This window comes from Accipiter gentilis, chromosome 5 (genome assembly GCF_929443795.1).
Source record: "Accipiter gentilis chromosome 5, bAccGen1.1, whole genome shotgun sequence".
Taxonomy (NCBI): Eukaryota; Metazoa; Chordata; class Aves; order Accipitriformes; family Accipitridae; genus Astur; species Astur gentilis.
Window position 1 is genome coordinate 1139064 of NC_064884.1, and position 13906 is coordinate 1152969.

General features: G+C 40.7%; 1 protein-coding gene across 5 annotated transcripts in view; it reads right to left on the reverse strand.

Annotated features, from left to right (window-relative positions):
- The window catches only part of LOC126038892 (zonadhesin-like), a 151880-nt gene extending 138558 nt beyond the window's left edge, over positions 1–13322 (reverse strand). For 3 of the 5 annotated variants that reach the window (XM_049801328.1, XM_049801329.1, XM_049801337.1), the window contains exons 1-3: positions 13091–13322; positions 7235–7406; positions 6527–6709 (exon numbers count right to left, since the gene is read on the reverse strand). In XM_049801328.1, the coding sequence (XP_049657285.1) occupies positions 6527–6528 (2 nt within the window). In that variant the 5' untranslated portion in view covers positions 6529–6709; positions 7235–7406; positions 13091–13322. Of the gene's footprint in view, positions 1–3237; positions 3316–6526; positions 6710–7234; positions 7407–13090 lie in introns of all 5 variants that reach the window. The other 2 variants (XM_049801326.1, XM_049801325.1) reach the window with 2 other exon arrangements.
- Between the last annotated feature and the right edge of the window lie 584 nt (positions 13323–13906).

Below are 13906 nucleotides of genomic sequence, written 5' to 3' on the forward strand. Positions count from 1 at the left end.
ATGAGCTAGTTTAGGATAGCAAAGTGCAATAGCAAGAAGCACATTTCTATAGGGTGATACTTCAGCAACAGTTTGAAAAATCTTCCCAGTTAATAATCAAGTAAGCACAGCAAAGATAAGCTTTATGCCTTCAGTTAGAGGGCTTACAAACAAAATTGTAATTACCAACACTTGACAGTTGATACCTTTTATCAAGTGCTCAGAAAGCCTTAAGAAACTAAGGCTTGTTAAAGCAATTCATTCTGAATTCATCAAGGCACTCATCTGGAAAGAAGAAATTGTCAATGAACAGAAGTGCCACATATGTATGGCTGGAGATTCCTGTCATCAGGCAACACTAAGAATTAATGAAAGACTAGAAGGCAGTCGCACAGCCTGCATATGGATTGGGCCCCCCTCAGCATGTATCCAAGGACATCTCTCACTACTATGCCCAGGTGTAACAGAACCAATTCTTTACTTGCTCAGAAACTAAGCTGATATGCCATTTTCAATAAAGCTAAGCTTGAAATAGCAAGTGCTTGACTGACTTGAAACTTGCTCATCATTAAGCAAGACTGAAAAAATCTTATGCCACATAGTATGTAACATCACTACAGACTGACAAGTTAAACACAGGCTATACAGAAGACTCCTGTCAAAGCATTAGGTCACTGGATCAGACTTTCTGCCACTTGTCCCAATGCAAGTAACTTGAATTCCATCTTCCTCCCTAGGGCTTGCAGGTTATAGCAAGAGGCAGCATGATTCACTGATCTTTAAACATGAATCTACAGGTCACTACACCAAGAACTGCGAGGCATTACTCTGGTGGCTCCAACTTAGCCAACTACCACCTAGAGAGTTTGTGCTCCTAAAGGAATGCCTCCCAACAGAGGAAAGCTTGCCTTGCTAAAACCTGCTTTCTTGCATGTCGTTTGGAAGAAACAGAGCAAGGGCTCAAGTTCCAAGTGGCTGCTGACAATCCAGAAAGAGGCAGACTTCTTACACACTTTGGGAGTAGTAAATTACTGCTTATTTTAAGAAAATCAAGAATGCATACATTGTGAAATCCTACTTCTGAAGAGATTATTGAAGAACTGAAAACATTAAGGAAGCAATTTCATAGCTAGCATGATACAAAGGTTTTATGTGCCTTGTACTTATATCACACAGTATCTCAAATATTAACCTAGATCCCAGATTAGGTAGTTAGGAAGCCATTAGCATCCCCTCCTTTTTCATGCTGTGGACTGACATAAGGAATTAAATGGCTCATTTGAAACAATACAGAGCTTCCACAACACATCAAGGAAATTCATTTTTGGACTTCCAGGCTACAGTCACACAAAATCACCTGCTTCCTTTAAAGGCAGTAACTTGGAAAAGTTACCAGGTAGTTGGTATTTGAGGAAAAAGATGCCAGAAAAGCCAAGGCAGCATAAGATACTAAATAGAAAAATAAGCTGATTTTGGCATGTGCTTTACAAGTACTTGTTACTTTCCCAAAAGCTGTATTAGCTATGCCACATACTCCTGTAAAATCTGAAGTAGGTATGTCAGAAGACTGATGCTTAAAAAATGGGTCTCCCAGTGCCAGTTTGCATCAAAGCCTTCATGCTGGATAGCTAGGCTGCCATGGTGATTCATGTTTTCAATCACTTGTTTTCATATGCTGACTCCTTTGACATCACAATCATTGGGAGGTCAAGAATTGAGACCCTTCATGAAATTGAACTGCAGCCTAATTGACAGCTCAGAAAGTTTCACATTGAGACAGAAGCAGAAAAACAGAGTTTTGCAAGGAAAGAACACCAAGAAAATGAATTGTATTCTATGAGAAGTACAAGAGAATAATTTTCAGAGCAAGGGGTTTTATTTCCTTGTTTAATCTCTACTTTTGAACACCAAGATGCATGCCACCAGCCTGAAAGCCATTTCAGTATCAAATACATCAGAACAGGAAAACTACAGTTTAAACTCCCACCAAAACAGGAGGAAGACAAGTTCAGAAAAAAGATGCTACATTTTTCTGAATGTCACAGCAGGTATGGAAGCCCATCTTTTTAAGGCAACAAGAACAATTATTAATCATCAAAAGAACACAGTTGTCAGGGAAAAAGCAGCAGCAAGGGGCCCAAAGAGAATTAAAAATTCTCTCGCACTTCTAGAGAGTCCTCTGTATTCTAGCCACCCTTAGTAGAGCAAAATACATGACATCATCATGTAGCAATGGAAACCTAGGGAAATCTAACCCTTGCCCTTCTTCTGTAAGGGAAGAATAAGGCTGTTGATATATTCTTACACTCTCTGTGTATGACGGATGCAGTGCAGGAAAGATCCCAGCAGATCAACTTCAAAAAGTGGTACACTGCTAACCATGTGAACACCTGCACAGTTTCACTTGGGTATTGCACTCACATCAAGGACAGAGTCCAGGAGGCTCAGGGAGAAATAGTGAGAATATCCTTAAAACTACATTCCCTCGTACAGATAGAGAGCAGAAAAACTTGTTCATGAGATTTGCAGAATAGGAAGCAGGTACAACATCAAGCTCATCTAGCTGACAAGGTGGAAACGTTCTTCTTGCCAAATAGTAACAGCAAGAATACAATCTAAATTCCACTCCCAGTCCTTAAGCTTCTCCATGTTGCCACCAGGTAGCCCAAACCCTCCTAATGGGCTTCAGCACCTCTCATTTCCAGAGCCACACCTAAAACACAGACTAAATCCTTGCTGAGAATGGGTGGTTTACGCAGGTCTAGATGACTCTAGGAAAGGCTCCAGACATGAACCTCCAGACAGCTCACCAAGGCTAAGAGACACAGCAGTAAAGTACCTGTCCTGAAGGAGGCTCTTGCTTCTCACCACTGCTAGAAGAGAACAAAGTCATCTGCTGATGAACGTATGGTTTTGTGTAACAATACAGCAACTAATAAATGAGAAAATACAAGCACCCAGAGTAAAGTTTTAATTAAAAGAAGTGCCAAAATCAACTGCAAATGAACTGGTAACCAGTGAAGAGAGACTAAAGTAAGTAGAATATGATCATATTCCCTTGCTGCAGTCAGATATGCTGCTGTGTTTGGAGCAGCATTAGCAAATTACTGAGCAATCCTGAGAACAAAACATTACAATAATCGATTCCTTTATTACCAAAGGCCTGAGCTAAGCATTCTGCTTTGGTAGCATTCACTCAGTCCATTATTTCAGAAGACAGTGTGTCAGCAAAGGAAAGGAAACATCAAGTTTCATTACCTATCTATGGTTACTTCCTCCATGCAGATGTGTAAGTCATAAGGGTTTTTCCCAAATAAGCTCTGAGTTAAAAGGGATCTACAGAAAAAAATTTAAAAAATAATCACTCATACAAGCAACATATTCCCCACTGGTCAAGTTGAAAGGGAAACAAAACAGCCTATTTACCCATATTAAAACAACTCCTGCCCCTGCTAAGCCTTCCCAAGCAAAAACATTCAAATGAAAAGTTTCTTTGCAGTTAGGGATTCCTGCTCAATTACCACAAATTAGAGAAGCTTCACACACACACTGCTGAATTTGGTTTCACTATGAAAGTCTTTGCTACAGCATTTTGTGATAACAGTGTATATTATTGTCTCACGTGCCTAATTTTCCAAGGTAGTGTGAGGTATTCTAGAAAATTTTGCATTCCTTGTACTGTTTCAGACACAGGAAAGTGATAGGTTTTAGGGTAGTCTTGCATTCATTTAACACCCATATGGAGGCATAATAAGCAGCCACACATAGCATGCACCAAGGTTTATGCATAGTGCCTAGAGAAGCTGGGAGTAAGTGTATTATTTACATGAGCTTTTCATTTTACTTAGCACAAAATTCTGAGCCCAAACAAACTGTAAAAAACATCAAGCAGCTTCTTGCCATCCTTGCTGCCAAACACTCCCTCTGAACCATTAATCCAACTGAAAATAAAGAATCAAAGTAGTCCAGTATCTAAACCAAGGGGCATCAGAGAGACATCTGTGCTTTATTAGTACAGCCTGCTGTATTTGTTAACAGCTTGCTGCAAGGGTAACAACTGATAAAACCTTGCCAGAAAAACATTCCTACAAAGAGGTTACATTACCTGAGGATGAAGGGCAAGTAGCTGTTGGTCTTGCTTCTGTGGCTATTTGCTATAGACAAACACAGTATAATGCCAGCTACCTACAAGATCAATAAACTGCAGAAAGACTCAACCAGGGAATCTTCATCACTTGAGATACTCAGCTGATCCTTGCCCCCTGAGTGAATTTCAACATCAGACAGCATTTTTGTCATCATCCTAGCTAAGTTTAGCTCACAAGCTAAATATCCACTTCAAGAATTCAGAGTTTTCATGAGGCATTCAAACTCTGCCACATGTTTACTTTTAAATGCATTTTCCACACCCAACTCAAAAATCAAGCAAAAACTACCTGTGACTGAGCTCTCTTTTAAAATACTGTAAACTCAAGTCCAGTTAACCTTAAGCCTTACAATGAACTATGAAATCATGCCATTTCTACATGGTTCTACAAGCCATTATTTCCCCTCTTGTCCACTTCATCTAATGCAAGCCAAGAGCAACACCACTGTAATATAAGTGGTCCCTGTTGATGGCTCTTCTTTTGTTGCAATCCATAATTTAATCAGCACCAACAAAAATGTGTGGCTGGTTCAGGAGTAGAGCTTGTTTAATGCTTTAATTGGTACTCATTTTGAACAGTTCATTAGAAAAGGCAGCACTTTCTGCCTGATTTTAGAGCCTATCCGACCTGACAAGCAGAAGGCCAGCCACTCAGATCAAGCAGGGACACTAATTAACAAGCCCCAGGGTCAGCACTCTCTTTATGAACACATTAGGTGCTACAGCAGGGTCACAGGGGAACAGAGGCAGCACACTGAACAGATAAAAAGCTTTTTGTTTCCTTGTTCCACCTCTAGCAAGACATCCCACAGATGGATTACACAGGCCAACACCTCTAGCATTTCAGCAAAGGGATTTGGAGAACAACATTAGGCAAGAGGCTCTGAAACAGTCTTGCAGGACTGTTACTGCTAGGTCACCTACTTTCCGTAGGGGCAATCCAATGCCATAAACTGCTCTGCATCAAGAAGGAAGCACACAAGCATAATCCCCTTCATGTTGTATCTCTCTACTGCAAAGCAAATAGTTCTCTGGCACAGTCAAGCTACGAGAAGTTTTACACAAATCAGTGAGGTCTACAGTGTTCTGCTAGCTAGAAAAAGACAGGGATAGAGTAGAGTCTGGAGTCGAGCGTATTAGCACACTCAACATTAGTGAATTAGCACCCACATTTGGGGGGATCCGAGTCTTATTCCCAGGTACAGCATTCACTCATTGCAAGGACTCAAGATCAAGTCAGACTGACATCTCTAAATGCAGCTGCTTCAGCCTTACATCAGTGGATTTCAGTCACTTCTGGAGATGATGCTTAGATGTACTATCCTTACCTTTATCTCACAGCCTACATATCCATCCGAAGCTGCAATCACTAACCTATAAAGGTGCAATTTTTTAGGGCAACTTCTCTTCAGCCGGCTTATCTGGAATGTGAAGCCCTGATACAAAGTCCACATGAGGCTACTGTAAATATCTACTCAGCGGTTTTGCAAAAGCATTGCTTTAATTTAAAATCAGGAAGCACTAGGGTTCACTAGTAGAAAACAGACTTCTAACAAAGATAGAAACACTAAATGAAATGCAACTATTTCAAAGTCTTACTTTCAGAAAGCTGTATTTCCCCAAGGTATTTTTGTGCTTCCTGGTATGATTTTTTTTTAACAAAATGTTTAAGTTGTCAGTGGAAGAAAACCAAACCCATTCAGCTCTAACACTACATTAAAAACTACATTCAGACCCAGTATAGAGAAACCAGAGGCCAAATATCAAGCAAACTGGAGTCTGAAAGGATCAACTGACATTAAACATCTCTACCAGTTCAAGAGTAAGAGGCATATTAGCCAGTTAAACCATGCAAGAAACGACTATTAGAGAAGGAAAAGGGCAATGCACACTAAAATACTATGCAAAGTCTTTGTCCCATTTGTAAGTGTGAGTTTCCACAAAGTCAATACCAAAGTAAACAATTTAAGACACACTTTTGGAGCCAAGACAGAAAGGTTAAGCCTTACCATAACCACTCAGTGTCAAAATAGAACCACAAGAGAAGCCAGTTCTCACAAATGAGTAGCATGGGATCTCATCTTTTTTTAAAGAGATGTAGGGAAATAGCTCCCCACAATGCAAACAGACTTTCTTGGGCAAGCCAAAGCGACTCTTAAGACATGCAGCTGTAACAATTCTGACTGTGCAGCAGCAAAGTATGATGTGTTCAGGCACAATCTTGAAATTCTTTATTACCCAATCCCTAGAACTCTAGAAAAGCATCATACTCTTGAAAAAACCCCACTGAACTACCCTTCCTGCCACTGGTCAAAAATTAGGGCCCACGAAGAGAGCACCTGATCTTCCGACATTCAATTCACAAATGCGCAGGCTCTTAAATAACATTTTACATCTTACATTTCAACTCTTCCAATAGTTTTTCACCTGCAGCAGTATTCTTTTTCTTTTACTCAGGAGACTGTACAGTAAGGTTCCAGGTCTGTGGCCTTTAAAGGAAGAATAGGAGGCATCTTCTCAAAGCTGTGTTGCCAGCATGACGATAGCTCAACTTCTGCTGCAACTCCTCCTTTTTTTTAACGCCTGAAATTCAGAGAGCAAAATGAATCACTGAAGATGACAGGCAGTCATCTTTGCAGCTGGATTTTATAGATCATTCTAAACTTATAGGGTAAAGTTTTTTTATTATTTCTGCCTCCATTATACAACACCAGCTGCTAGGTGCCACTAGTGATGCACAGTCCCTTGGACAGGGACCTTTATCCAAGACTGTCCCAAACAACCAGCAACTAAATATCCTGACACACAGACCACTTGCCAGCACTGTCAGCTGGTTACCAGGTCCTGTCTTTGCTCCGGTGCTCCTTCTGCACACCTACCATTGTCTTTTCTCTACACCTAGATACACCTGTCATCATTTATGCATACTGTTTAGACTTTACAGAGTGACACCGAAGCACTCAAAACACTCAGAAAAAGGTATTAACACACCCCGTGCCATTTAGTACTACATGGGAAGAAAAAATAGGGCTAGGTCTATACAAAGGTTGGTGAAAGCTTGACTCACAGATGTCAGGCAGCTCTCAAACCTGCAGAAACTTGACTTACCTCAGCTCAGCAGGAACAGGAATGGGACCACATCTGCTCCTACCAGATACACTGTTTCAATTGGAACATTTTTTTTTTGAAAGGTATTCTGACTTCATTCCATTAGTAGTCCCCAGCAGTTTCTTTTAAGAGGAGTCATGGCCCAACAAGGTGTCCAACTAGAAACTTCTTCCTGCGGAAACAGTCATCCCTTTTTAACCTAAACTTAGACCACCACTGCTTTTAACATGCCACCCCAAAGCTGTTTGACTTCTATGAGTAGATAGAGCCATAGGCAGGATATCCATTCTGAACCATTAATATCAAGGCAGTAATAAATCTGACAATGTTTTAACACACTCAATTTGCAAATGCAAAACAAGTGTTGAAATCTAGCCAATAAACTACTGAGTTATTTGCCTTTTTGCTCATTGCAATTGGAGAAAATGAGCATCTGTGTCAAAGGAAAGCAACTTAAGTTTTACATCAACAAATACAGATATAAGCAGCCAAACAGTGCTGGAAGAGAGAAGGGGAGAGCAAGTACCCAACTGAATGATACTAATAAGGGTCCCTTTTGGATTCTTGCCCATCTCTATTTCCCAACCTCCCTGAAGCCTGTTTATGAATCCGGATGTCACTTCCCTTAATATCTTAACACTGTCATATTTCAAGCTTATAATGAAATGTGAGACAGCAGAAATTTAATCTCTTCACACTTACAACAACATATCCACACATTAATTTCCTGTTTAATCAATTCTAATACTTCTCACAAAAGCAATTTTTCCAAGGAAATGCATAAAGCCTGAAAGACTTCCCTAAACAGTTCAGTCAAGCCATGTATGTGGCAAGTTTAGTTTAGACACGTGCTTGAGAAGAATGAAAGTGATACCTCAAACTTAATTGGGGAAAAACCCCACATACTATGCGTAGATTTAATACCAGTTATGAAAGACCACAGAAGTCAGGCATTTGCCATATAATTTGCTGCACTATACTTCCTTAAATAGCTTTTTACTTGCATGGCATTCATTGACAACTACAGCCTGAACGTTGAGACAGGCAAGCTGTGCAACACACTATTACATTAACATGAAGGAAAGGAGATTATGCCATTCATCAAGAACAGCATAACAGCTATGGGGTCAGCAGCACCTCTAGGGTATTCCTATGTTCCTTTGTTACAGAGGGAGGACACTCAAAATCCCAAGAACCTAAAATGTAACATTATTTCAAAGTTAACACAGTGTGGTTAAGCCTTGCATTCTTTCCACCACAGCTTTTGCAGCACTTGGAGAATGAGAATCACTTTTACAAAGAGGAAAGCCAGACAACATAAAGGGTATCAACACACATAAGGTCACAAAATGAAACAAAAGCAGGCAAAGGATCAGAACCTCTGATTTAGTCCTGCATCCTTACTACTTGATCGAATGGTTTTCTACAAAAAGGAACAACACTACAACAACTATGGGCCATTTTTATACTTCTAGATATTAGAAATTTATCTGAAAGCATGACACTCAACGTCTTCCCCCCCAGCTGACAAGACAGAAACTAAGATGGTTCACATGCTTGCAGCATGCATTTCTACAAGCCAGACAGAGCCAACAGGGCTTTGTATTATAACACTAAGAGCACCCGTGGGACACAACTGTCCCCAGACTTTCCTAGCACTCTGGAGACACTTTTGGCCTCAGACACATGGAAGACATTTGCCTCCTGGGCACCAGAACTACTATCTTCCTATGCAACAGGAAGAGCAATTACAGTAATGAGGTTATCTCCTCAGTATAAAACAGTGTCTTTTATCCCCACAGCTGAAGATCCTGCCTCATGGTTAAGGCACAGGGCTAGGCTACACTCAGGCTTCCATGAAGTGTTTAAGAGCAAATTATTTCCTATCCTTTGGGTGTAAATTCTGTTTGCTATGCAAGAGCCTAACACCTACTACACAGCAGTCCCCATTCTACAAGAGTCTAGATCCTGCATTCATATGCATAGCACGCAGATTCAAGCTGAAAATAACTGTTTGTTGCACTGCGAGTATAGGGGACGCGGTTCAGCTCAGTCACACGAAGCCTGAAGCTTTCTACTCATGTCCTCAGTCATTCTGATTTTAGCAGTAATATAGAACACTTCTGTTGAATTTTTAGAGGGCAAGGCTAAACCCTCACCTAACCTCATCACACAAGAATTAAGGCAGGACCAATTTCACAGATTTACTAAAAAAAGCAGGCCAGAAGTAATTCTAAGCTTGATAGTTTCATTATCTGATACCTCACAACATGCACCTGAGGAACACTATTTGCAAATGATAAATTAGAAGATGCTACCTTATGAATAATGCAAGTTTATCACAAAATGATGGGTTGGAAATAAATCCAAGTCCTTGAGCATTTCAGTAAACACCTTTTTGCCGTAAGGAGGAAAAAAGGGAAGAGATGTATGAAGAGAAGATGCAGGAACAACTCCTAAGCTGCCATTGGTGCTTTCTTAGGTATCTCCTCAGCTAGGACAATAAAGATCAGAGATCCCAAAACAACTTTACTGCAGTAACAACTGACAGCAATTTTACAAGTCATTTAGGAGCCATTATTTAAGATTCAGCCAAACTCTGAATCTTAGAGTTTACCAACTACCAAACTATTATGTTCTCAAGCATTCCCAGGATACCTAAACGACATCATGTAAACAGTTGCATATATGAAGGCTATAGAATGTAGCCTGTACTTAAGGTACCTTACATCTGACATTTCTACCAAAGCCCTGAGATAAAGCTGTGAATATCTACATCCCGGGCTAGTAACTGGTTTACTAAATGACTTAAAAACATACTCTAGACTTGTGATGAACAAAGGACTAAGAGGAGATCCTCTGTAAAATGTACTATCCACAGAATCTCAAATAGGTAGCTTTTCAGTAATTTTTTTTCTTATTCAGAAAAGTTAGCAAGGGTCATCTTGACAGAATGCTTAGGAACACTTTAAGCACCTGAAAAACACTTCCAAAGTTTTAGTGGGAACAACATTTAGAGCACATCCTGAAGAAGCTATTTTCAGCATGCATAGAAGCAAGCCAGAAGGTAAATTGCTTGCTTCTAAGCTAAAATTCCTCAAGACAAAGCCTGGGTTGTAAGAGGTAAAATGCAATAGCTGTATTAGAGATTTCTAATAAAAAGTTACTTGCTCTGGTTATTCCAGCCTTGAACATTTCTTCTTGCATATACAGGAAACAGTATACATTCAAAATTCACAATGTGTGTAATATTTTATCAACCACCAAAAAAGCTGCAATCCTTTAAAGGATGCCTACAATAGCTCCCATCATACATGGTACCATTTCCCCCCCCACAAGCACCTCATTTCGTTTTTGTTTATTATACTCCATACTCAGCCGATATGATAATTTCAGGAACTCTCCCCCAATTAATAACATGCAGATTTATGCAGTTCTCTAGTTTGCATACCTAATTTTCCCCACACAGTTTGTCTGCTTTACTGTAATTCCTCTGATGTTTACTTTGTCTTAATATTCTTGCAAAGTTAAAAAGGAACTATCACTTGAACATTCATTATTAATTTCTCCTAAGTATCTCCAATTAATTCTCTGAATAGATTGGTACTTTATGACAGTTGTTATTGATTGTTTGGAAGCAAACTTCCAATTACCAAAGCAGCACAGTTTTCCTAGCTCAAAACCTGAGTTTGAATATTTTTCTGCTAAGCAGTCTTAAAGAGGCAGCATTCCTTTCAATAGGAAGAGTCACAATTATAACCCAAACAGATATAACAGCCCATAAATCCCTTATCTTTACAACTGTATCTCAATTGACAGATACAAATATAAATCCAGACAGACTGCTTTTGGCAAAGACAACCAAAACCTACAGTTTTAGCTTCATTAACATAGCAAGAGGATCCCAGATATATGCAACTTCATTGCTTTTCTGCAGTAGAAACAAGCTCACTGCAAAAATCCTGTAACCCTTTAAGAGAAATACAAAAACTAAAAGAGCTGAAGTGATTTCTTGTCCAACAGCCACTGACAACAAGTAATCAAGAGGCCTGGAAATACTGCCCAAGAATTGAAGGGTTAATTTTACCACTGGTATTTTCCTTCACTCCACCACATACGAGCAGCATCTGAGCATTAGCAGACAAATGGAAAACCGCTGTGGATTATCTGTAATTTTTTATATTCTGCCCCCTCCTATTTGAATGCTTTCTAAGGGGGGCATTTAGCTCAGAACCCCAGAAGCAGCAAAAAATCTAAAGCAAGTATGAACATGCCAAACTTGCCTGCCAGGCCCCCAACCCTGCTTCCTCTCAGCCAGGAAAAAACCCAAGAAAATCCATCACTTTCTGGCCAGGTATTTTTAGAAGACACTTATTTCCAACTTGTATTACTGCACACTGACCACAAAAGGAGTCCAAGTTCAATTGGCTCTTTAGCAGACCAAGATTCAGACCGAACAGCACAGCTCAGTGAAACAGGTCCCATTAATCTCACACACATATTGAAAAGGACAAGGAAGGTTGCAGTGAGTAACAGTTCACAACTGTTAAGATGCCCCAAAGACTGGGGGATCAGGAACACTGCAGAGAATCAGTTGTAAGAAATGGGGCTAAAAAAAAAATCAAGAGGTCAGCTGAGAGACCAGGCCAAGAGCAACACAGACTAAGCATAAAAGCAGCACATCCTGGAAGGCAATAAATCCTGAGAAGGTTGCCAGAGTCCTCATGGACAACTAACTCGCTGAGCTCTCACTAGAGCCAACACTACCCCTAAGCAAATAAGCACGGAGCCATAGACAGGGAGTTATTACAGCTTTGCAAGTAACAGCAAAAGTAGTGTTTAAGAACTGTACAAAACCAAAGCACCACAAGAACAACAGCAACAGCCAGAGTACAGGAGATAAATTCTACCTACAAGGTCTTTCTTCAGCACCTGCCATGTACAGTCACCTGTGCCAAAGCCCAGGCACCATCTCTACCCAGATCCAGGCAAGTTCTAATACTTTTGAGGGTTTTCTGCTGCCCATCCTGACACCAGGCAGCTCATTAATGGAAAAAGCTCCTTACACTATAGGAACTTGGGAAGAAGGGAGTAGCCATGCTGCTCTGACTTGGCCTCACAGGCTAGTCAACATAAGTCTAGGCCAAAACCGCCCTTTTGACTGGGAGGTCTAAGAGGGGAATTCACAGCATCACTGCTCACCAGTTCCAAGCTTTCAATCACAAACAGCATCACCACACAAAGGACCCCTCACCCCTACCCTCTGTCCTCTGCTTAGAAACATTCTAAACTTGAGTGTGAATTTTAAGCTCCCTTCTTACACACTCAGAAAGACGTCAAATCTGGCTTTTGTGAAGCCTTTTTAAAACTTTTCCCTTCACTCAAGTTTTGATTTTTTGGAGGCAAGAGACCAGCATAAAAAGCTTTACAAGATCTTAGGTCTGTACAAGGCTCTGGTACAAATACATTACTAAGCAACACTCAAGCTGTGTTTAGGCTGTAAAGATCTTCTGGCCAAGAACACAAAACTGTGCTCATCAGAATTATAATTCTAAAAAGTATGCCTCAGCCACCACCAGACATTATTGCCTTCAAATGAGACAGCAGGTCAGTTTTCACATCAGCTGGCTTTCATTCTAAGGCACATGGATGTTATCCATCTAACTCCAAGTGGCCCAACCCTTATCTCAAGACATTTGAGCCTGATAATGACTAAGTATATGAAAGTTTAACAGAAAAAGTTGAGACTAAGAAGGGATAGGACTCACATAAGAGCAAACCTATGCAGGAGGTAATTGTAGAAAGCAAAACAGTAAAGCCTTCAACAGCAACAACTAACACATGCCTCTTTCTTACCCTCAGCTAAGAGACTGGGCTCCTGTGACAGTCTGACAAGTTACAGTCAACATCTCAAACATTCATTAAAGAACTTCGGTGGAGAAAACAGCCTCTGTAAAAACGCTGGAGTTTTGTGAACAGGACAATGTGGCTGGAGGAGAGGGCCCCACAGAGGGTGGGACCGCACTTCTCCAAAGCCACAATTTCTCATCTTAAGTGACCAGAAGGAGCACAGCATATGTGCCTGGAGATAGCAGCCCCACAGACGATGGGACTGTGCTTCTATCTTAAGTGGTCATGCCAGCAGGGAAAGATAGGCAACTCCGCAATGAACACCACCCCCCACCCCCCCCCCCAAAGCTCACCAACCAATTCCAGAGAACCCCAGGAATGGGAACTGTGCATGTTTAGATAATCGACTAACATGCTATAAAAGGGAGAAGGAGTTCTCAGTGCATGCCCTCCAGAACTGGATCTCTATGGTGGCTGGACCAACACTGGACCCAGGACTGGTGATACCCTTTTCTTATCTTTCTTTCTCTTTCTCTCTCTCCCTCTTTTCCTTCTCTTTTCCACAGTCCCTACACCTTATCCTTTTAAACTGAAACCACTGACCAAGTCTGAGACTAGGAGTGGGTCTAGCCACCCCTGGTCTCCTCTTTGAGAAGGAGTCCAGAAAGCAAGGGGGTCTGCTCTGAACCTCGTGACTCAACAGGAGGGCTCTCCTGATACATTTCATGTTCCTTTTTCCATTTCTTTTTCTACACCTCCCTTCTCACAGCAGCTTAACAACATGTTGCAAGGTTCATATTGATAAGTTCACTTGTACATGGG